Raw genomic sequence first — 21,784 nt, forward strand, 5'->3', positions numbered from 1 at the left:
GGTTTCGCTGTTTACCATGCAAATGCAAACGGCGTTGCATGATGGGCCTGTTCCCCTGAAAGTGTGCCAAAAAGTCAACGAACTCTTACCGTTTGCGGGCATTGATTTGTGCTGTTCAGAGGGTGTGTGTGTGAGGATTAGATAGGAAGTCATTGTACCGTTGGTTGCGAGTTGGTTGACGCCTAGGCTGCGGGGAAAAGGGAGTTTGTTTTGGGATCGGTGTTTCATTGCATTACGATCAGAAAAGGCCCGGATTGTTCATAACAAAACCGTTGGATCGTTGGCAAAAGATTTGAAGGGCGGGGAAAAAAAATGATTCCAAACTCTATTCAGTCCTTCAGACGTTCGAGACGAGTGGTGCGCTGAGTTGGGAAGCAAGCCGAACAAAAGGGGTCCAAAATCCCCGTTTTCAATTATGTAGCCAATAATCAATTCGCTGTCGACTCCGCTGATGGTCCTTTTCTGAAGGGCTGGCAGTAAGAATAAAGGGAACGGAAAGCTCTCTCGCTGTCACTGATTTGATTGCGATGTTTATTCGCTCCAAGATTCTAAGATTTTTGGGGATTGATCGTTGGTTCTTTTAATAAGAAATTCAAGAAAAGGAATCCTTCTGCTGGTGGCCTTAGTTCTGATGGTCTTTTTTCTCTCTTATTTCTTCTTCTGATTACAGTTCTCTGAATGGATAGATCATCATGATAATGATGCACCGGATGAAGGTAAGAGATGTTTTGATTTTGTTCCGTTGCTTTATTAATGGTGGTTTTGGGCCAAGAGAAGAGTAGTGCGATAAAATGAAACATTCCATGCTCTCGAACACGTTCACGAGTGAAGAATTGCAGTTCATTACTGGAAATCAAATTCTGTTAATGAATCAATCTCGACATCTTAATCCAGCTCCATCTTGACACTCACTTGTTTCGTGTTTCATTTACGTTTATTCTTTCAACACATTCTATTAAGAACAGAGTTTCAAATCGCTTGAAGTATAAAATTAAAAGCTCGTTTTATATAAATAGAGTTTTGGAGTATTGTTACAAATTAATTTCTATAAACCTGTTTTTAATCATTAAATCTAGCAATTTGAAAAGGAAAAAGAGAGCTTCCTTCCAGTAAATAGCGGGAGCTATCCAATCTTGTTTGTTAACTCTTAAATCGTCCAATTTAATGTCCAGCTGTGGTTCCCGCTCCAAGTGTAACGATGGCTACCAGTTTTAACAAGAAACTGGACAAACGATTCAATAAAAGCATCTTCTTTATTATACTTCCTTCAAACACTTTACCCACCCCACCACGATCGATGGTCCGGGCAAATGCTGGCGTGTTATAAAATACGGGTCATTGCATCCATAACAGATTGCTACCGTGCTCCGTGCGGCAGGCTGGCAGCCGCTCTCGTCCGACCGTCCACCGTGAGTGTGCTCCGCCTGTACTCTATAATTAAATAATAAACAGACGATTAGCGGTGCGATATTGAACCGGTTGCAGCCGTGAAATAAATCATGCTGCACATTGAACACTGGATGCGAGATAGTGTGGGCACGATCGTGCTGCGTCCGTTTTCCACCGTGAGCGCTTCTGGCGAAAGCGGGTGCAATAAACAGGCAATAAAAATAGTGAATAGCACTGGCCGACAGTAGCCCGCGGGATGAATCTTTGTCCGGAGCGTCTCAAACACGCACCGGCAGAGACGCTGAATCAAGGAACGTGTTGGTGTTGGGGAAAGGCAAGAAATATCCTTAACACACATTTTTAGCCCCGAACGTGAACGCAACGCAGCGAATGACGCTGATTATTTATTTTCCATTATCGTTTCCGTTTCGATTGACTTGAAATTGAGCGGCAAAAGGGGAGAAAAAAAGGAAAGAAATGATTGCGTGCGAGGTCGCCCGAGGAGCCCGGGCAAGTCAACGCGCGAACGCACGCAACTCGGTGTGAGTGTTTGTTTCTCGTTGGAAAGGAATGAAATGGAGAAGAAAAAAAATTAAAAAAAAGAAAAAACACCCGTTGCAGGAGCCGGAGTCGCCTGGGAAACTGTTCCGAAAGCAATCCAAAAAGCCTGAACCTGCGATGAAAGCGCCCGAAATGTTTGCTGCTGTGGCGCCCGCTGTCTTCGAGATGACAATGGAAAGAAGTTATCTGTTCGCCTGCCACACTGAAGCTGCCCAGTGGACAAAAAAGCTTGTTAAAAGAGTGCTCTCACACAGCAAAGCCACATGATACGAAAAGTTTTTAAGTTCATGGTCATCAAAATGCATACCTTTCACGGGGCGTAGCATTACAAAGCGCCTCAAAGTATGCAACTTGCATTACAATTGTACTTAATGAATTCAATTATCTTGCTTCTCACATTTCCGCCAAAACAAATTTTGTCCACTGGGAACTGTCCGCGCCCTTTGGTGCGAGGCAATTTAGCACAAATGAAAGCGAACGCAGCATCCTGTGGAGACAAAGAAGCGAAGCATCAAATTGGAATTTGATATCCCAGGTCCGAGGACGAATTTATCGTGGCTGAGACAGACAGAACCACAGCTTGCGGAAGGAACGACGCTCCGACGTCTTTACCTTCTACTTTGTGTTGGCTTAACCTTCTTTCAGTACGGCCGCGGCGACGAAGTAGCGTAATCGAATCACGAGAGGATGTTTGTAGTGTCCGGAGCGGCTTCCAATGCTCGGCAAACATGGTGCATGTTCTGTTTGACGGGTCCAGCCCAGTGAAGACAGTGAAGAAGGCACAGGCAATATATCCGTTCGGCAAACGGAGCGTACTTGTATGTACACTTTTACTTTCAAGTGTGTTGTTATTTGCAGTACTCGTCGTAGAGCTTTCGCAATAAGCAGTTACTGCAGAGCATGGGGCTGAGCAGGGTGACTTTGAGGAGCTCGTCCGTACCGGCCGTAAAATGGTTTGACACAGAGATAGCTCGGTGGAGTTGGGATTGATTGAAAATGGTGTTTATTGCAAATGTTGCGCTGGCGCTACGCCTCGTAAGAGCGAGACACCGAGAGATACTGCATGCGTGTTTTCCGTCTCTCGGAAGTGGTTTTGATGGTGGCGCTCATGCTGAGTGAATCAACGGGACGATTGTAAATGTTTGATTGGCTGTAGCTGACAGCTGAGAAATTGATTTACTACTGATGTGCTAGAGGCGGCATTCAGGAGGCTGAAAAATTGGATTTATGATGCGTGTGTGAGAGATGTTTTACTCGTTTGTAGCCTGTCTTGGCAGGAGAGCATGTAGATCGGGACGGAGTGAATGAAGTTATCCTTGTTGGGCTGCAAACCCCTATGTCAAATAGGGAGCTTGATTGTAGACGAACTGTAATGGTTCCGATGATTAATACGGAATGATATTAAAACGATCGTTTTGTGATTTAATCGCTTTAGTTGTTATTCAGCATGAACAGCTATTAAGTGCAGAAGTATGTTCCACAGTGTTGGAGTAATCCATCTCCATTTACCGTGCAGCAGATGCGAAAAATTACTTCTGAATGGGAGTTTCACACCATCACAAAAACCATCCAATAAGAAAGCAAGCAGAGCAATATTGTACTCGGATCCCACCACTTGCGGGTGCCACCGTGTCGTCCAAACAGCTCAAAAGTTGCTGTCAAACCCGATCGTCAGCAGAAATGCCCTACATCCTCTGTTCACTGTTCACGTCACTGGTGCTGGAAAGTTGCAGCACCACAGAAACTTGAACACGCTGTCAATCATGTCGAGCACGCTTATCGGACGAATGTGTTTTTTTTTGCTCCTTCTTCGTCTTGCGCACCATTCTTGTGGTTTAGCGAGTATGGCAAACGCTCTAACGAAGTGTGCACGTGATTCGCACCCCCATCGATAAGGGTCATAAATTTGAAATCTATTCGTCCACGCTCTTGTGCCCGCTGCCCGCTGTGCCTTCGGTTTCGGTTACAGCAGCCGCTGGATCGATTTCTCTCCCCCGCTCTTTGGTCAATAATTTTGCTTAACACCTATTTGTACGTGCTTTGTTTTCGCTTCCCGGGGCGGGGGTTACGGTCCATTCGTCATTCTTTTTTACCGTTTTTAAGTATGATTTGTTGGCTTTTGGGATGAAGTTGATGTTTTTGGATGGAGAAGCCTGGTGGCTTGTAAAAATGTGTTACTGCCAAAGGGCTTGAAGTCTTGAAGGTTTGAGCTTTTGGTTTGGGAAATAATTTCTAAATTTGTCCACTCAAAATAGGCAAGAATTATATGAATTGGAATTCGAAGAGTTCATTTTGAAGCAAACGGAGCATTAGTTCCTTGCTTGTTTTTCATTATGTTGTAAAAGCTTTCAAAAGCTTATTTCTAATTTGACCTGTTTATAAACCAGTTCTTCTCTATGTATAAATTCTATAAGATCAAAAACACTACAAAAAACAGGATTTCAAATGACTGATAGCATGAAATGAAAAGGGAATTAAAATGAAGAATCAACCAGTATCACCACTCAACATCTTCCCTAGTTCGAAACGATACGGAACAATACACGTCTGCCTCATACACATCAAAAAAGACACAAAAGTGCTCCCATCACTCATCGTCAACGGAGCAACCGTGCCAGCGATCTACTTTGACGTGCGGAATATCATTCCATCATCCTTAATTCACCAACCGCCGTGCCCATCATTTGGTTGTTGAAGCTGCGCTTAACTTTAACTTCAAGATGACCTCTCACCATTCCTTTTTGCCACCGCCATCCATCATTACATCTCATCCACACTCTCTTTCTCTCTCTTTCTCTCTCTCCGATTCTTCCAAACCAGCTCAAAGAGACGAGCCAGTAAGCGACGGGAGTGGAGCGACGGAGGAGTGATCATACCGTGACCGTGTCGCCCATCTCATTCATCCCTTCTTCGTTCGCCTGCCCTTCTGTACCGTGTGCGTGTGCGTGTGTGTGTTGTTTTGAGGATGCAATTGCAGTAAAGGATTTGCTCGAGCTCGAGCTTGATTGCACGTTTGGCGTGCGCGTCTCGTGTGTGTATGCGTTTGTCGAAAGATGCGGAAATGATGTTGGATTAAATTATAAATGGTACTTGAAGGTGTTTTTGTTGTTGTTGTTGTTGTCGTTGCTACTTTCCGCTATAAATCTTCCCTCTAGTGTTTGCATTCGTTCTCTTCTTGGTGTTATGACGTTCACTGGTACTGTTTGTTGGATGATTGTGGTTTGCATTTAACTTCCTTGCATGCAAATGTGTTCGTAAATATTATATTTAGAATTGAATAGTCATGCGAATGTGATACGGTTTCCATTTTGTACTCGTATTTGTTGGCCTGAATGGAATATAATTTATATTCTCTAGATTATCTCTCTATTATTATCTTTTTTGTATTAAAATTTAGAAAATATGAATATAACATTGTATTAGCATTACTTAGTCGTAAGAATTCCTTATTAAATCATCAATTGAAGAATATTCAATAGAATTGTAATCAATATAACGCTACAAATCCTCATAGATTCTCATCGTCTGTTCCACACTAGAAAAATCATTCAAAAGCTCAAAATAGATGCCTTATCTATCATGCAACGATTATCACGCCCGTAACAACACGTGTTTAGACTGCGACATCGACTTGTTGCTCGCCCCCATTTAGCATCTCCGTTATTATTTCTAATCCCAATGGCGCCCTATTCCTGTCCCCTAACACGATCGTTGCATGCAGTTGAAAGTGTTGCGAACGAGTCAATTGAATTGTTGAATTGTGTTTCGTGCAACGTAGATCCTTGTAGATACAGATTTGTCACGTACCGGAGAGGGCACCGGCGAAGCACGAATACCGTTCCACCCCGAAACCAAGAACGGCCCAGAACAGAGCACACAAAGAACAGCGTAAAAGCAGCATCGCTGAAAGGGATGAGGTTTCTTTTTGTTACTTTTCTTGCACAATATACTATTGATGAAATAAAATAACTATTTGTACTGAGTTGTGTACGTGCTGTTCGTGTGTTGGCTGATGGCGATGCTGGCGCTGCGCTTCGTTAAAGCGATCGTTAGCGAGAGGAAATCAGCTCGCAACCGCGCAACCTACAGCTAAACCGTCGCCCTGCTCGCGAATACGTTGCGTCGTGTAATGTCAGCAGCAACTGTAACCACTGCCAATCAATCGCAATCCCCCGATCAGGGCCGATGGGTTGTGAGCGTATCTATTGTGTGGTAGAAAATTGATGCACATTCCTGGTATAGAAAGTGGTTCTTTTTTCGCGTTTTTCTTTCTTTTTTTAAAGCTATTTGACGAACGAAACGAAATTTCCACTCCGCGAGCACGATAGAGTGAGGTTTGGTAAATCCGATTACACAAAGCGTACAACGATACGCACGGGAGATGAGGTTTTTCCCTCCCGTATAACTGACTACCGACCTCCGTGGTCCTTGAAGTAATCTCGCTCACAATCCTCCGGTGCGACCAGATGCATTCAATAAATGCATCACCAGATGTCATTCGGATCGGGTCGAGCTCTGCGAAAGGGACGCGAATGAAATAGTTTTGCCGATTTTCCCATCTAAGGTGGTGAGGGTACGACACGCACCACCACAATCACTGACATCACCACAAAGCTCTACCAGTTCCCGAGATGGGTCGATAAACCGATTGGAAACATAAATTGGCAATCAGGCAATCCGGCGTGCGTAGTTTGGGGTGAGCTTTCTGGTTGGCCGACCAAGGAAGGAAGCTGGCACTGGCGCTACTGCTATCTCGGGCCGGGTAATTGGACAAGCCTCCGTCACCGCGTGGTGCGTGGTTTCGGTCGATCGATTTGCATGATTAATGTTTAATTCGGAAACGGATCCGAGGGGTGGTATCCTTCCTGTGTGGCTGATTGATACGTCTAAGCCCGGCCGGTGCTGGTGGCATTTTATTTTGAGGTTGATAAATGGAAACGAGAGGTTCATTGGGGGATGTCTGTTTTTTTGTTGTGAGGGTTCGATTGTTGTTGATGCATCATCTCCTCTCGCATGTGGTGAGCATGAGAGCATTAGAGCAGAGCAAAACCAGAAAAACATTTAATGGCGGAAGTCAAATAATGTATCTGCTGATCGAGATTACGTACATGATGGATGGAGCTAATAAATTGATTGTTAAACATCCTTTCACAATCGATAGGAAAAAGCTAATTAAAACAGTGGGATTAATTGAAGTTATGAAACAATGGGACCCATATCCAGGGATGAGCAACGTGCAACTTGCCTGGAAATGAGGTTGAAGAGCAAAATAATTACTAAGGTGATAGAAATACAGTTCATATTTCCTCGTCATTGAGCTGTTCATTTGAAGTTTGATGTTCCTCTACTTGTATAAAATAAACTTGCTCGCCCCCATGATTAAAAGGTTGGCCACCACTGGATCAGATTATACAAAATGTATGATGCACTGATAATCCGGCAGAATTGCGCTTACACGCGTTCCGCATCCCACTCGGACGGGGGAGGTAGTGCTGAACTGGCTCCATTATGATGACGCTAATCCGCCTCAGCTGACGGTAAAGCTGTCAAACGGAGTTGGTTCACCAGCCACAGCTAACTATCGAGCCGCACAATCCAATTAAAAATGACATTAAACTTTCTCCGGTATCGGTATAAATCTTTTAAGACTTTGTACCAACTATTTCCGACCGACTATGGTGGTTGTACTCTTTCTGCTATTTTCTTCTGATTTTTTTTTGTTTGTGAGGAAAGCTACGTGCTTTGCGACAGGCAGCAGGAAGGGAGTACCCGATGGCATGAGCCGGTAATCTGAAATAAAAGTTGTTGGTGCATGCATCCCTGTTTAGTGTCGTAGTCTGTTTTGTTTCTTTATTGCAGCATCAGCAGTATCTTTTTGATTATCATGTTAAACTTGTTTTGTTTCCTTTTATTTTGTTAGGAAAAGATCGTTTTAATATTCGACTTCTATTTATTTATCTAACCTGGTATATGATTGGTAAAGTGGTTTCAAATTCTTCAATTTTTATGTGTTGTTTTATTTTTCCAGACTTAAAACTTGGTAATGAGAAGCAAATAAGCTCTTAACAAAGCCAAAGCAAGGTAATTTTGATTTGAAAAAAATCAATCGTTAAAAGATTATTGATGAAAACGCCTAAAAGTAGACAATTCGCAATGCAGCAATGTTAGCTTGTTATGGCTTTGTTTGAATGTTATTGTTCCTGTTTTAAACTTTTATATGTCTTTTTTTCCGGTAGATTTCTTTCTCGTTCATGTTCTCTGTAAGTCTTCTTCTCTCTATTTGCTACTCTTTTGGTAACAAGTTAGAAACTTTTCCTAGTTTTTTCTAATATCGTTCAATAACTTTTTCGAATAATCTTGATCTTCCTTCTCTAGTAGGACATTGTTTTAGTAAAATTTTAATCCATCTGCTCTATTTACTTCTTGGTAGCTTGTTTCAAATCGTTCTACAAAGCTCGTTTACATTACCTCTGTCCTTCAAACTAGCAGCAAACAAGCAAAAAACCCATCCCCACACACACAGAAGCTGTCAATGTGCTGCATGCCTAATCTAATCCTTTCCAGCTAGTCGCGTGCAGAAAACACCATCGCAAGCACCTCGCACCTAACCACCGTCTCTTCTCCTTTCCCTCCGGTTTTGCAGAAAGTGGTGAAGAAAATGTGGGGCAAAACGACTCGATGGAAAGTACAACGCTAAAGAGTAAACTATTCATCAAGAATGAAAAATCGGCTGCTCGGCGTACGTCGACCCCGGAATCCATGACCCAGCGGGCGGCGACCCAGCGGGGCAGCGGACCGGCAGCCGGCGGCGATGGTGACTCCACCACCGATCTGACGTCTGCGATGGGGGGCGGCGGACCAAGTGGTGGTGGAGCAGGAGCAGGAGGAGGAGGAGGAGGAGGCATGGCAGCAGCAACAACAACAGCAGCAGCTGCCACCATGTTGACCAACGAGCGTAGAGACACGAAGGTAGACATACCGCTGCCACAGTACATGACGCCGTCGGCGGAGAAATTTGCAGATAAACGAGTTAAGGTAAGCCCTGTAAATAGTGGGAAGGAAGCAGACAGGTGGTGGGAAGGGTGGTAAATATTGACGGGGCAAAGTTCCCCTTTTTGCAGTAATGATGGGGTTGATGCAGAAAAAAAACACGTTAAAAGGTTGTGTAAACAACATCAGGTCAGCTGTGCAATAAGGATGCAGGGTTCGGCAACACCATTAGCCCCTTTTGTGTACAGGGTTAGTAGAACAAAAAACCCCAACTTAACCCTCACCTGGAAGTCAAATTTTCTCCCACGACATTCCAGTGCGCTCGAAAGTTTACCGTCGACAAATCCGCAACGATGGCCGTAGAGAGCAGAAACTGTCACTATCCCTTCATTTATAATGCATTCAGGTGTCACGGGTACGTGGTACCGGGTACCGGCTTACGGATGCCACGGCACGGAGCTGGCATCTCTTATCCTGAGGAGAGCTGACATTGGCTGCTAGTCCTCCGCGTTCCAGGTCCCGCTTAACGCATCGTTTGTAAGCTGCTGTAGCGAAGGGGACACGATGGGACACCCGACAATGCACCCACAGAACACAATGCCGCAACGCGCTTGTGATGGCGCACACAGCTGGTCGTGTTCCCGTGGCCCATGGTTCATAATTCCGGTTGCAAAATCCCCTAGTTTCTTATTCGCTTTTGCTATCTGTCTCTCTCTTTCGCCCCATCATCGGTACGGTACACATCATTATAGTTGGATCATTGCAAACATCCATTGCTGCCGGTGGGCGGTGGCCAGATCCGGTGCACAGCACTGCACGGCCACTAGCATTACTAATGAAGATGGGCAACCCCGAGCGGCACCGGAATGGAATGGCGCACACAAAAAAAGGAGGGAAAATCTTTGCAAAGGAAAATGTCCACAGAAATTTACACAGCTCAAGAATGCATGGCTGCAAGCAGGGTCCATTTATCTCAATTGGAGCTTATCGGTGGGAGAAGAGATGAAGCATGTGCTCGTGTTATGATTGCATGATAGGGTATTAGAATCTGTCCACCATCTGGACGGGGGAGATTGTCTTTTTGTGGGAAAAATACCGACCAGAAGCTTTGCTAAACGTCGGATTAGTATTTCTATTCCTTTGAGCAGCCACAATATATTACCTTAAATCCGATGTTTCCCTTGTAAAAAAAGGTTAAACTGCAGCACTTTTCAGTGTGTACAGCCATCAAACTGATATAAATTTCCTCTTTTTTAGCAAACTGTTTTTCCAGCAATTGACAGACACGATTTATTGGCCAATCCCCCGTGTTTCCTCCCCATCTACGCTTGAGTCTGTCCGCAACGAATCAATTAAACGAAATTGTTTGTGAAAGTAGATATTAAAACCGGACAAACCAATGTGACAACAACCAAGCCACACAAAAAAGGGGTGTTAAAACGTTAATGAAATTTCGCGTGAACAAAGTGAGCGCAAAGTGATCGCAAAAAACATCATTTCGAATAAACGAATGCGTCATAATTCCTGTGGAAGCTGTTTTTTTACGCACAGTGACAGCGATCAATATCGTATCGTAAAAGGCAAACAGAAACAAAAGTTCACCAGTGTGTGTGTGTGGAACGAGTGAGAAGTGTTTGTCAGGGAAAATGCTTTCCATTTCGTCGCGTTTTTATGACCATTTAAACGATTGCACTCAGCGAGCAGCGAGCTGTGAGCCTGTGGAGGCTTTTAGGAGGATTTGTTTTGCTGGATATCTTTTCTTGTTTTTTTTTGTGGCATTCACACTGGAGACGGTTTGAAGGGAGTGTTGCGTGCTTGATTGTGTCTTCAACAATCTTCCAAGGAAATCATTTTACGACCTCCTTTGGAGAGCGTTTTTCTGTGTGTGTGCAGTTTTAGACAATCTGTTTGTTCGTTGGGTGTAGAATTGGTCGATGGAGTCGTCGTTTGTTCAACATTTGTCTATTTTAAAACATTCATGTCTCTGTCCCTGTTTACCCTGTCGGTAGTAGCTTCGGTGTGTAGCATTGGCTCTCAACAGTCCAGTCCCATTTGACCATTTAGTGGCAATCGTGTCCAACCGGCACAGTAGCATCAGCCGGATGCGTATTAACGTTGTTCTGTTTCCTGTTTAACCTCGACTCACAGAGACACAGCATACACGGCATGATGGAGGAGGAGAATGTGGTCCGACCGCATCAGGAGATTGCCGCCCTGTCGCTGGAGGAGAAGAAGTACTTGCTGGCAGTGGAGCGGGGAGATGTCGCCACCACGCGAAGGTAAGATCCCCCACCCCATGTCGTTAATCGATAAATGCTCGGAATCGGCAGATCAATCTTGTCCATGTAAACACGGTGGTGTACATTTCTGTGTGTGTTTTTCTCTCTCTCTCTCTTTCTAAGGATCCTAGAGAAGGCGGAAGCGGAATCGCACATCAACATCAACTGCGTCGATCCGCTGGGCCGGTCCGCCCTGCTGATGGCAATCGATAACGAAAATCTCGAGATGGTCGAGCTGCTCATCAATCACCGGGTGGACACGAAGGATGCGCTGCTGCACGCGATATCGGAGGAGTTTGTCGAGGCGGTCGAGGTGCTGCTAGACCACGAGGACAGCTGTCACAAGAGCGGGGATCCTCATGTAAGTAGTGCGCTCTCAGTGAGCTACAATGCTTTTAGGAGCGCATCACGGCAACGTTGAGGAAATTTCTATTTTTTTCCTATTTGCTGCAGAGCTGGGAAGCACTGCCACCGGATACGGCAACCTTTACCCCGGACATAACGCCCTTAATACTGGCCGCTCACCGTGATAATTATGAGATAATTAAAATTCTGCTCGACCGTGGCGCCACACTGCCCATGCCGCATGACGTACGGTAAGAAAGAAACGTCTGAACAATTAAGCAAAACCCACGAACTGAATCGCCCAATGCTCCTCTTCGTATTCCCGCTTTTCCAGATGCGGCTGCGATGATTGCGTTACCTCCCGGATGGAGGACTCGCTGCGCCACTCGCGGTCACGCATCAACGCGTACCGTGCGCTGGCGAGCCCGTCCCTGGTTGCGCTCTCGTCCAAAGATCCCATCCTGACCGCGTTCGAGCTGAGCTGGGAGCTAAGGAGGCTGAGCTTTCTGGAGCACGAGTTCAAGGTACACAACGCTGTTGGGGGTGGGGGTATGTCAGTCAACATTTTCAACGCCTACTTTGTATGCTCCCATTTCCTTCCCGGCCGTAGAACGAGTACCAGGAACTTCGCCGACAGTGTCAGGACTTTGCGACGGCCCTGCTCGATCACACCCGATCGTCGCACGAGCTGGAGGTACTGCTCAACCATGACCCCACCGGACCGGCCTTCGAGCATGGCGATCGTATGCATCTGAACCGGTTGAAGCTTGCCGTCAAGTTACGCCAGAAGAAGGTACGCGGTTGGAGCAGGCTACTTCCCTGCCGCACTATTTAGTTAGTGCTCACTCGCGAACGGACTTTTGGTTGGTGGAAAACTCTCCCGGCAGTTAAATATTCATAGCCGCTAATTAGCATTTGCAGTACATGTTTGGTGGTTTGGGAGGGTGTTGCGGGGGTGGTGCAAGGTAGCGTTTTGGTTGCGGTTTGACAGTTTTGCTAATTGGCAAGGAAAACTTGGGAATGGAGCAAGGGTTCGTTTTAACACAACGACAGCGGTATTTGCATAAAATGGTGTTCGGTGTGAGGCCGGTGCTGGTTGTGACAATGTTGCAATTGCAGCAACTGGACCACATTGTGCGGATGTAATTGTTTGTGGTGTGGTTCGCGTGGAGTCCAATGGTTGGTGAGTGGTGTGGAGATGTGTTAAGAGGATTATCAATTGGTACAATTTTCAATATTTGATTTGAACACGTTCCCATTTCGGGGACTGTCGTTCGATGGCTTCGAGTGGTTTTATTGTGGTTAAAAGAAATATTAACAAGCTGAAGTTGACTTTAGGGCGAATTTAAACCAAAGTAATCCAATTTCAATAAAAGCACTGATAGCGGGATCGATTTCATTTATATTGAACCCAACTTACGTTTGAAGTTTTGACCTCATTTTCCACCATTCAGGTTTTCTTTGCAGCCAGCGCAACATCACAAGCTGAAGTCCGTAAAATACATTTCAACATTATTGATATGTCGCCAGGAGCCTATTCCTTTGTGCGACACACAATTGACAGGTTTGAAATGGGATTTTACGGGTTGGCAATGGGATTGGACCTTGCAATGTTGAGCTCGAGAAAATCGGCTACGAATTATTTAATAGCCTTTCAATTTCTCGTTTCTCGAGCAAATAGATTGTAGTATTAAAAGCTCATTTCAACTGGCATTGAAAAGGAATGAAACAGCATTTGCTCTTGTATGTGATTTTTGACAAGTACGTAGCTTCATGATTTATATATGACCTCAAGGCTTGTATCATTCTTCCAATTGGAGCCTCTGTATTCGATCCAATTGGCCATGTTTTCACCTATCTTGTGAACTTTCAAAGCTACAACATCAAAGAAATTCACATAAGAAAAACAGAACGCACACACACATTGTACCTAACCTTCGCTAAACATCGGCCAAACCTTGTTAAAATTGTGTACGTCCCACATGAGCTTAAAAAGGACATCTTTTACCAAAAAAAAATAAAAACACATGAAACATACCGAACCCTGTACCATAGATGTAGAGCACGTTAAATGCCATACTTTCTTCTTCTGGCCGGTTTTTTTTCCTTTCGCTGTGTACAATGTTATGCTGTGTCATCGTACATGGCCCACGCTCACACTAACGACGCCGCATATTCAAACGACAGGGACCAGATTTACGTAAAACCTTCGTAAATCTTAAACCCCGTTCCATTGTGCCATGCCACATTCCTCGTGCATGCTTTCCACCATGTCCACCATCCAGGCATGTGTAGAGCTGCATCAAGCGTGGGGGAAATGCTGGGAAACGCTCTTCTAAGCTTTCAAAATTCCATTTTGCTGTTGGCTCACAGAAGCGAACGCCTGATAGTGGCTGTTGTTTTGGAAAAATTAAAATTCAAAACCAAACCAAGCTCCATTTCATACGACACGTTGTGTGTGTGTGAGTGTGGCTGATTGTGAAGCAGATTGTGCATTGTTTGTTTTTTGTTTGTGGGAAATTGATTCCAACACGTCCAGCAACGCAAAACACACACACTCTCAGCCAAAGTTGTCGTCAAAATTTTAACCCCAAAATATGTGTCCGTTTCCGGTGTGTTCGTTTCCACCGTTTTCCAGTTCGTTTCCCATCCGAACGTGCAGCAGCTGCTGGCCAGCATCTGGTACGAAGGATTGCCGGGCTTCCGGAGGAAAAACATGGCCCTGCAGGCGCTGGAAATTGTACGAATAGGTAAGTTTAGTGCTAAAACGTTCCTTTAGTATGGGGTGGGTGGAAGATTTTGGGAAATTAAGCTAACACCTAAAACAGCAAAAAGGAGTGCCGCGGTGTGGCTCACCGTGACCGACGTTCCTTGTTAATTATTCTTAGAACTTAGCTTCTTGCCACGTGTTCTCACTACACACATTCGCCAAGAAATGGTTAACTCCCCCCTGGTGGGTTGCGGCAATTCCACGAATAATAAAGTAATTGACTCATTAGGAACCAAATTCCCACACCCCAATACACACCTCCTTTAATGGCAAAATGGAATCAAATCAACCGGTGGCCCTCCCTCGTCAAGCAGCGCTCCCTCCACCCGATTGGAATTGGGTGGAAATATGGTGCACAAGCAACGAACCGTGCAGCGTCAAATTAATCGGAAATCATTCCCATCCGGCGTTCGGTGTACGGACACACTTACCTTTCCTGTTCGTTCTCCCGTTTTTTTGCAGGCATCATGTTTCCGCTGTTTTCCTTCTCGTACATCATCGCACCACACTCGTCGCTCGGCCAAACGATGCGCAAACCGTTCATCAAGTTCATCTGCCACAGTGCGTCGTACTTCACGTTTTTGTGTAAGTGTTCCATCGAGCTCGAGGGAAGATGTTGTCCAGCAGATAAGCGCTTTAATTTGTCTTCCTCTCCTTCTCCGTCCACCGTGTCAGTTCTTCTTATGCTGGCGTCCCAGCGCATCGAGACGGTAATGGGCGGCGTGTGGGGTGAGCCGGACGTGAGCCAGCAGCATGACGAAGTGCCTACCAAGCGCGGTGCAAGCCCGACCTTGATCGAGTGGCTCATATTGGCCTGGGTCAGCGGTAAGTTGCAGTGGGGAATTAAAAATGAAAAATCTAATTAAAACTTCGATCAGTCGTTAGGAGAGGGTATGGAATCGAAACTGAATTACCTTTCACAACATAGGGAAAAGTGGCCACTTATTACACGTGGCGATTCTTATTCCCATGCATTCTTCACGCAAAGAAGGGCTTACCTATGACTTTATTGGCGATTTTTCTCCCCCAACAGGACTTATCTGGAGCGAGGTGAAGCAGCTGTGGGACGTGGGCTTGCAGGAGTACGTGAACGATATGTGGAATGTGATAGACTTTGTGACCAACTCGCTGTACGTGGCGACGGTGGCCCTTCGAGTGGTGTCCTACTTTGAGGTAAGTTTCCATCTATGTGAAAATGGTAGCAGCAACATTTGTAATTAGGCACCGCCACCACCACCGGTGCAACACCGGTTGCAAACTTTCCCGGTTGTTGTGAAATGTCACACTTCTTCCTCCTTGCTTGCACCGGCTTCACCAGACGGGACAGACTGGAATTCTGTTTCACCGGAATTCGGCTGCCGGAAGTTAATTGGATTTTGCGCAAACTGTTTGCCACTCAACTACTCAACCGAAATGATCAGCAAACCACACTTGGTGCTCCGGGGAGGTTGAAGTATTTGCTGTACCACTTTTCCCCGGGAAGTTCTACACAAGTTCCACGCGGTTCATCGAACTGGCTGCTAGTTGCCATGGTGCTCCAATTGGAAAGTTTCGTTCGTTAGCCATCTGCGTATAATAATCGCGCCAACTTGTTTGTTTATGTCCCCGAGCAATGCCACTGTCTCTCTCTCTAGCACGCATCATGCATCCTAGCAACCGCCAAAAGGAGGGGATGAGTTTCGCGTGACAGTTGCCAACTAAAGTTTATGATGTGTCCGTGCGCGTGGTGCTACAACCTTGTTTGCAATTGCAATTGCCAAAAAGTTTCACCAACCGTAACGTTCTACTGCAATCTTCGCAGGTCCAGAAAGAGATGACGTACAACAAGTTTGCGGCGGACCTGCCGCGCGAAAAGTGGGACACCTGGGACCCGATGCTGATATCGGAGGGCCTGTTCTCGGCGGCCAACATCTTCAGCTCGCTCAAGCTGGTGTACATCTTCTCGGTCAATCCGCACCTGGGACCGCTGCAGGTATCGCTCTCCCGCATGGTGATGGACATCATGAAGTTCTTCTTCCTGTACGTGCTGGTGCTGTTTGCGTTCAGCAGCGGTCTCAATCAGCTACTTTGGTAAGACAACACCAATGGCTGAAGTGGGCGTTCGCTCTTCGCAAAAGTACATTCGGTGTGTTTGCATTTCATTACAGGTATTATGCGGATCTGGAGAAGAAACGATGCCCGGATGTGTCCAGCTTTTCGGGGCTCAACATTACTGCGACGGATCCGAATGCCTGTATCGTGTGGCGCCGGTTTGCTAAGTATGTGCTGAAGGGGCGTTTCTTGGACATTAAAGAGACACTAACTAAATGATGTATCGTTGCACTTCACACAGCCTTTTCGAAACGATACAGACACTGTTCTGGGCGGTGTTTGGTCTGGTGGATCTGGAAAACTTCGAGCTGGATGGGATCAAAATCTTTACCCGATTCTGGGGCATGCTGATGTTCGGCACCTACTCGGTGATCAATATTGTGGTGCTGCTGAACCTACTGATCGCCATGATGAATCACTCATATCAATTGATATCGGTAGGATGAAGATGACGTGACATCTTTGGTACTTACTTCAAGTAAATGTGTCCTCAACTCCTCAGGAACGGGCTGACGTGGAGTGGAAGTTTGCCCGCTCGAAGCTGTGGATCAGCTACTTCGAGGAGGGCGGTACGTGTCCACCACCGTTCAACATCATCCCGACGCCGAAATCCCTGTTCTACATCTTCCAGTGGGTGAAGCGAAAGTTCTGCGGCCACTCGAAGGCGGTCAAGAAGGAGCACATGAAAACGATTCGAGTAAGTGCAGTTAGCGCACGAGGCACAACTTTCCCCGCGCGATGGTTTGTGTACGGATTGTTTCGCACCTTAAAAATGACAAAAATGGCACCACAAAACCCAACATCGGCAACTAGATTGGCTTGCTTCACGTCCCACCCCACTAGATGGCGCACATCCAGTTTTGTTAATGCGTGGTTTTACCATTTCTTTTTCCCCTTCTTTTCCTACCATTTTTCCCTGGTTTTTTAATGCTCTACCGCTCTATCTTCTACGCTTTCTTTGCTCGGGTTTGGGATATTGTGCGCGTGTGTGTGGTTTCATTTGTATGTTTGGACACATGGCGTGTGTGTGTGTGTGTGTGTGTGTGTGTGTGTGTGTGTGTGTTTTGCATTTTTTCTTTTTCCCGCTCTTGTTTGCCCTCTCCTTCTTTCCGGTTCTCTCTCTTTCTCTCTCTTTTTGCGGCTATTTGCTCTGGTGGTTTCGATTTGCAATTCGTTTCAGCGGAAGGTAAAGCAGGCGAGCGAACGGGACTTCCGGTACCAGAGCATCATGCGCAACCTGGTGCGCCGGTACGTGACGGTCGAGCAGCGGAAGGCCGAATCGCAGGGCGTCACCGAGGACGACGTGAACGAGATCAAGCAGGACATATCGGCGTTCCGGTGCGAGCTGGTCGAGATACTGAAGAACAGTGGGATGAACACGGCCATCGCGACGGGCCAGGGTAGCGGTGTCGGTGGCAAGAAGAACCGCCAGAAGGAGCGACGGTTGATGAAGGGCTTCAATATAGCGCCACCGCCGGCACCGGACGCCGGTCAGCATTTGACGCCCGTGTCGGAGTTTATTGCGCAGCTGCCGGACCATTCGCCGCACGAGCTGTTTGCGGGCGTGTTTGGCCCGGGGTTGACACCGAAGAAGGCACTGCACCAGGTGAATCCGATGCATCAGTATTCGTCGCAGTCGCAGAGCTCGTTCGGGGAGAACAACAACCCGATCCATCGGCTGGCAAAGCTGGCACCGAAGTTTAACTCCAAAAGTCGTCCAGGATCGCACAAGAAGCGATGGGGTCCGTTGAAATTCATCAAAACCCTCAAAAAAGGCACCATTTAACGATGCTTTCTCCTTCCGCAGGAACGCTTATTGAAGCGGCCAAACATGGCAGCGTGTCGAAGTTTATCGGGCGCTCCCGATCGGAAGACTCGGTGTGCAACCACGGTCCGGGTCGGGGCGAATCGGCCAGCCACAGCAATAGCCCGGCGTCGGATGAAGCCATCACGGAGTCACCGTCCGATTCGAACCCGAGCCTGGATCGGCCCGACGTCGAGCAGTGTCCGGATCCACACAAGCATCACAATCAGCGCAGCCGGACGGACCGGGGGCACCAAGATCGCCGGCAGCACGGTGGAAGTGATCGTACGCAGCAGCACAGCAGCAGCGGGACGGCCACGGCGAACGGCAAGAACGGGCGGGACGGGAAGGAGCACGCGCACCACTATCACTTGCATTTCGGTGCGCTGGCAGCACTGAAGCGCAAGCGGAAAAAGTTCTCCAACAGCCGCAACTCCAGCCCGGTGCTGGAGCCACCGTGCGAGCTGCCCTCGGTAACGAACGCGATCACTACGACGGGTAATACAAGCAGTAAGGTACGTTGGGACTTTGCAGCTAGCCGAGTAGCGGGACATTGATTTAGGGAGCTTTAGATATTATGGTTTGTTTGCTGGCAGTGGCACGTACCTAACACAGGGTGGCATTCCAATTGAGTTACTTTCATTGCCATTACCACAGTGATGTGACGCATCTGCGCGGGGTGTGTCATTCGCTGTTGCATTACAGCACGTACCACATTACGATAATTCATTCAAACGAATCAAGCTCTATAGTGCAATGAGCAATATCTCTTGGGTGGGCAGACACTGACACGCTCTTCATTCAACTCCGCAGGTACTGAAACGTGCTTCCAGCGTACCGACGCGCGGCGCAAGCGACGAACCGGAAGCGACCGGCAGCGTACGGCCGGCCCGGCACGAGGCAACGCAAAGCCAGCAGCACTCGATCGAGCAGCAGCTCGAAGGTGCGGCACCGTTAACACCTTCCACCACGGAGGAGAGCGTCGATCAGCAGCCGGCGGCAGGCGGTGCCGGCCATCAGCTGGCCGTGCACAAGCACCAGAAGATCATCCGCGGCAGGAACAGCTCCAACGAACCGTTGCTACGCTTGCAGGAGCATCGTGATAGCAGTGATGGTGGTGGTGGTGGAGGCGCTGCAGTAGGGGCAGGTGGAGCGTGTGACACGTCCGGCGGACCGGTCAGCACTGGTCAGTCGTTGGCCACGTCCACGCTACGCTCGGTGCCGAAGATTCCGGGCGTAACGCCACTACGGGGGCATTTACACTCCCAGGGCTGGTTATAGGGGAGACGGTACGGCAAAGGGGTGCGACTATTTGTATGTAAATATGGTTGGTCGGCGCTCAAGGCGTTGAGCGCATGCTAACGGAACAATGAGTGTGTAAACTAGTCAAAAGCATCAATTCTAAACGTGGTGGCGAAGAAGTAAGGCGAAATGGTTAAAGACGCAAGACGAGTTTGAATGACATCTCGGCAACTACTCTGCAGATGGCTGGAGCAACGCGTTTCGTGTGATGGTTGTAAGAAAATTCCTTCTGTTCGAGGAGAGAGATAGGGAGTTTTAGGGCCTAAAAAGGAACCGTAACGGGTCGTAACAGAGCCCGATCCTGACCGAATGATCCCATCATCGGACGGTTGTCGTGCTGTCGTGCTATATGCCATACACGGTCAACCTTTGGGCGACGATGCTGAGATCATGGACACGATCGGGAGCGGGAAATGGAGTGCAACAGTGCAGTGTTGAATGTTGGTGGTAGCTGTAAGGCATATATAGATGTATAACGATACCAATACAATACAAAAAGGGACCAGGTCTCTTTGAGGAGGTGCTCGGTGCGGCGAGCACACCAACATCCCGTGGTGCCGCTGGGAGGAGTAGCTGTTAAACTATCATTTGTTAAGCTATTGGAACTCGTACAGGAACAACCAAGAGAGGACAGCGGCTAGTGTAGCTGTAAGTACCGCTGCTTTCCCCATACCGTTGGATGTGTTGCTACCCAACAACGGAGACTCATATGACGCACCCCTGGAGACAGGGGGGGTCATTCTCTTTTAATCCGATAGTCTGTAAGGGACGGTGTCGATGCAAGCGCGCACACCTTAAACTACACACGATACATCTTAGGCACGATAAGAAAGACATACTACAAACCGGTCCGAATATCCAATAAAGTGAGTTAAGCAGATAGATTACTTATCAGCATAAAGAGTAAAAACCAGTTGATTAGTAGGGTGCCGAGGAGTGTATAAGGAGTGACGGGGACACGCAAATCGAGGATCGGCAACAGTGTTTGAACGCTAACACACATCAGACATCCGAGTAATTGAAATAGCAAAACTTAACACAAGAAGTAAAAAGGAGGCCTTATAATATGTAACATGTAAACATGATGTGTATGTGTATCACGTAAACAAAAAGAGAAACAGAACAAACCACGGAACCACTATAATGATAACGTACGTCTTCTCGCTTGCAAGGACGATTAGACAGTAACAAAAACAACAAAACAAAGCATTGAATTGGGATCGCGATCATTAGAGCAGATGTAGATGGAAACTTCGATCAAAACGTAAAAAAACTAGTAAGCAACATTAAACAATTTATTAGTCGTAATTGGGAGCGAGAAAACCATGTTCGCGTAGACGCTAAGACAAGTATAACTATACGTAGTGAGAGAACGATAGAGAGAAAAAGGGAGAGAAAGAGAGAAGGTGGTTTGAAACGAATAAAAGATAAAATTATAAAAGAGGGTAGTCGTCGTGCTAAAAGCAAACTAGTAGCTAAACACGACAGATTTAGTAGTGAAAAGAAATGAAACAAAAAACTATAAATTACTAGCCGAACCGAATAAAAAAAACAACAAAACAACAAATGCCATCGATAGAAATGTTTAATCAAACAAAATAGAAGAAACAAAACCACAAAAACACCTGTAAAACGACGGGATTGGTGCTCACTGGGGCGAGGAGCGTATGTAGATAAGCGCAGACGATTCAAATTGACAGTTGACCGATCGGTTTGTTGACGAAGGGCAGTGGGAGCTGTGTTTGTTGGTTCGTGTTGTGAAGGTGCAGAAAGGAAAGCTGTTGAATTTTAGGATGGGTGAAAGAAAAACTCGCAGATTGATATGCATAGATAGGGAAAAGGGCAATCGTTAAAACCCTCCGTCACAAACTCCACGCACGGTGCACGGGTACGCCAGAGGGCAGAGGAGGAGTGAATATTGTAATAAATATTTAATTTATTTGACGATCGTCTCAGATGGTGTTTTCGGGGTGCGGTGGAGAAGTTTGAGAAAATTAAACCGTGCGCGACATCGACCGTTACGAGTTGCGCGCTCACCGATCTGCGGTGCACACTCTGTCGTTCATTCAGTGCGCAGCGAAGAGGAGCGCGTAGGAAAATTCATTACAAAAATAGCCCTTATCTCCCGCCGCTTCCCCTTCACACCAATACACACACGGCGAGGTGTTGGGTGAGCGGTTTCATTCAGTTTTCTCTTGTCTCTTGGCTTTGTTTTTATCTTAATTTCATTACATCGCTCACAATCGCGGTCTC

At 46.7% G+C, this 21,784-nt stretch overlaps 1 protein-coding gene across 9 annotated transcripts in view; it reads left to right on the forward strand.

The window, feature by feature from the left end:
- LOC120904801 (transient receptor potential-gamma protein) overlaps positions 1-21,479 on the forward strand; it is a 75,985-nt gene extending 54,506 nt beyond the window's left edge. For 4 of the 9 annotated variants that reach the window (XM_040315155.1, XM_040315161.1, XM_040315160.1 and 1 more), the window contains 19 exons: positions 671-716; positions 4,771-5,036; positions 8,594-8,985; positions 11,089-11,219; positions 11,343-11,580; positions 11,673-11,815; positions 11,899-12,088; positions 12,175-12,357; positions 14,203-14,314; positions 14,797-14,919; positions 15,010-15,159; positions 15,368-15,507; positions 16,136-16,404; positions 16,482-16,592; positions 16,667-16,862; positions 16,928-17,122; positions 17,606-18,167; positions 18,233-18,744; positions 19,043-21,479. In XM_040315155.1, coding sequence (XP_040171089.1) covers positions 8,629-8,985; positions 11,089-11,219; positions 11,343-11,580; positions 11,673-11,815; positions 11,899-12,088; positions 12,175-12,357; positions 14,203-14,314; positions 14,797-14,919; positions 15,010-15,159; positions 15,368-15,507; positions 16,136-16,404; positions 16,482-16,592; positions 16,667-16,862; positions 16,928-17,122; positions 17,606-18,167; positions 18,233-18,744; positions 19,043-19,510 — 4,080 coding nt within the window. In that variant the 5' untranslated portion in view covers positions 671-716; positions 4,771-5,036; positions 8,594-8,628 and the 3' untranslated portion in view covers positions 19,511-21,479. Of the gene's footprint in view, positions 1-670; positions 717-4,770; positions 5,037-5,977; positions 7,736-7,978; positions 8,032-8,593; positions 8,986-11,088; positions 11,220-11,342; positions 11,581-11,672; positions 11,816-11,898; positions 12,089-12,174; positions 12,358-14,202; positions 14,315-14,796; positions 14,920-15,009; positions 15,160-15,367; positions 15,508-16,135; positions 16,405-16,481; positions 16,593-16,666; positions 16,863-16,927; positions 17,123-17,605; positions 18,168-18,232; positions 18,745-19,042 lie in introns of those variants that run through there. The other 5 variants (XM_040315157.1, XM_040315164.1, XM_040315158.1 and 2 more) reach the window with 5 other exon arrangements.
- The last annotated feature ends 305 nt before the right edge of the window (positions 21,480-21,784 follow it).

This window comes from Anopheles arabiensis, chromosome 3, assembly GCF_016920715.1.
Source record: "Anopheles arabiensis isolate DONGOLA chromosome 3, AaraD3, whole genome shotgun sequence".
In the NCBI taxonomy this organism is placed as follows: domain Eukaryota; kingdom Metazoa; phylum Arthropoda; class Insecta; order Diptera; family Culicidae; genus Anopheles; species Anopheles arabiensis.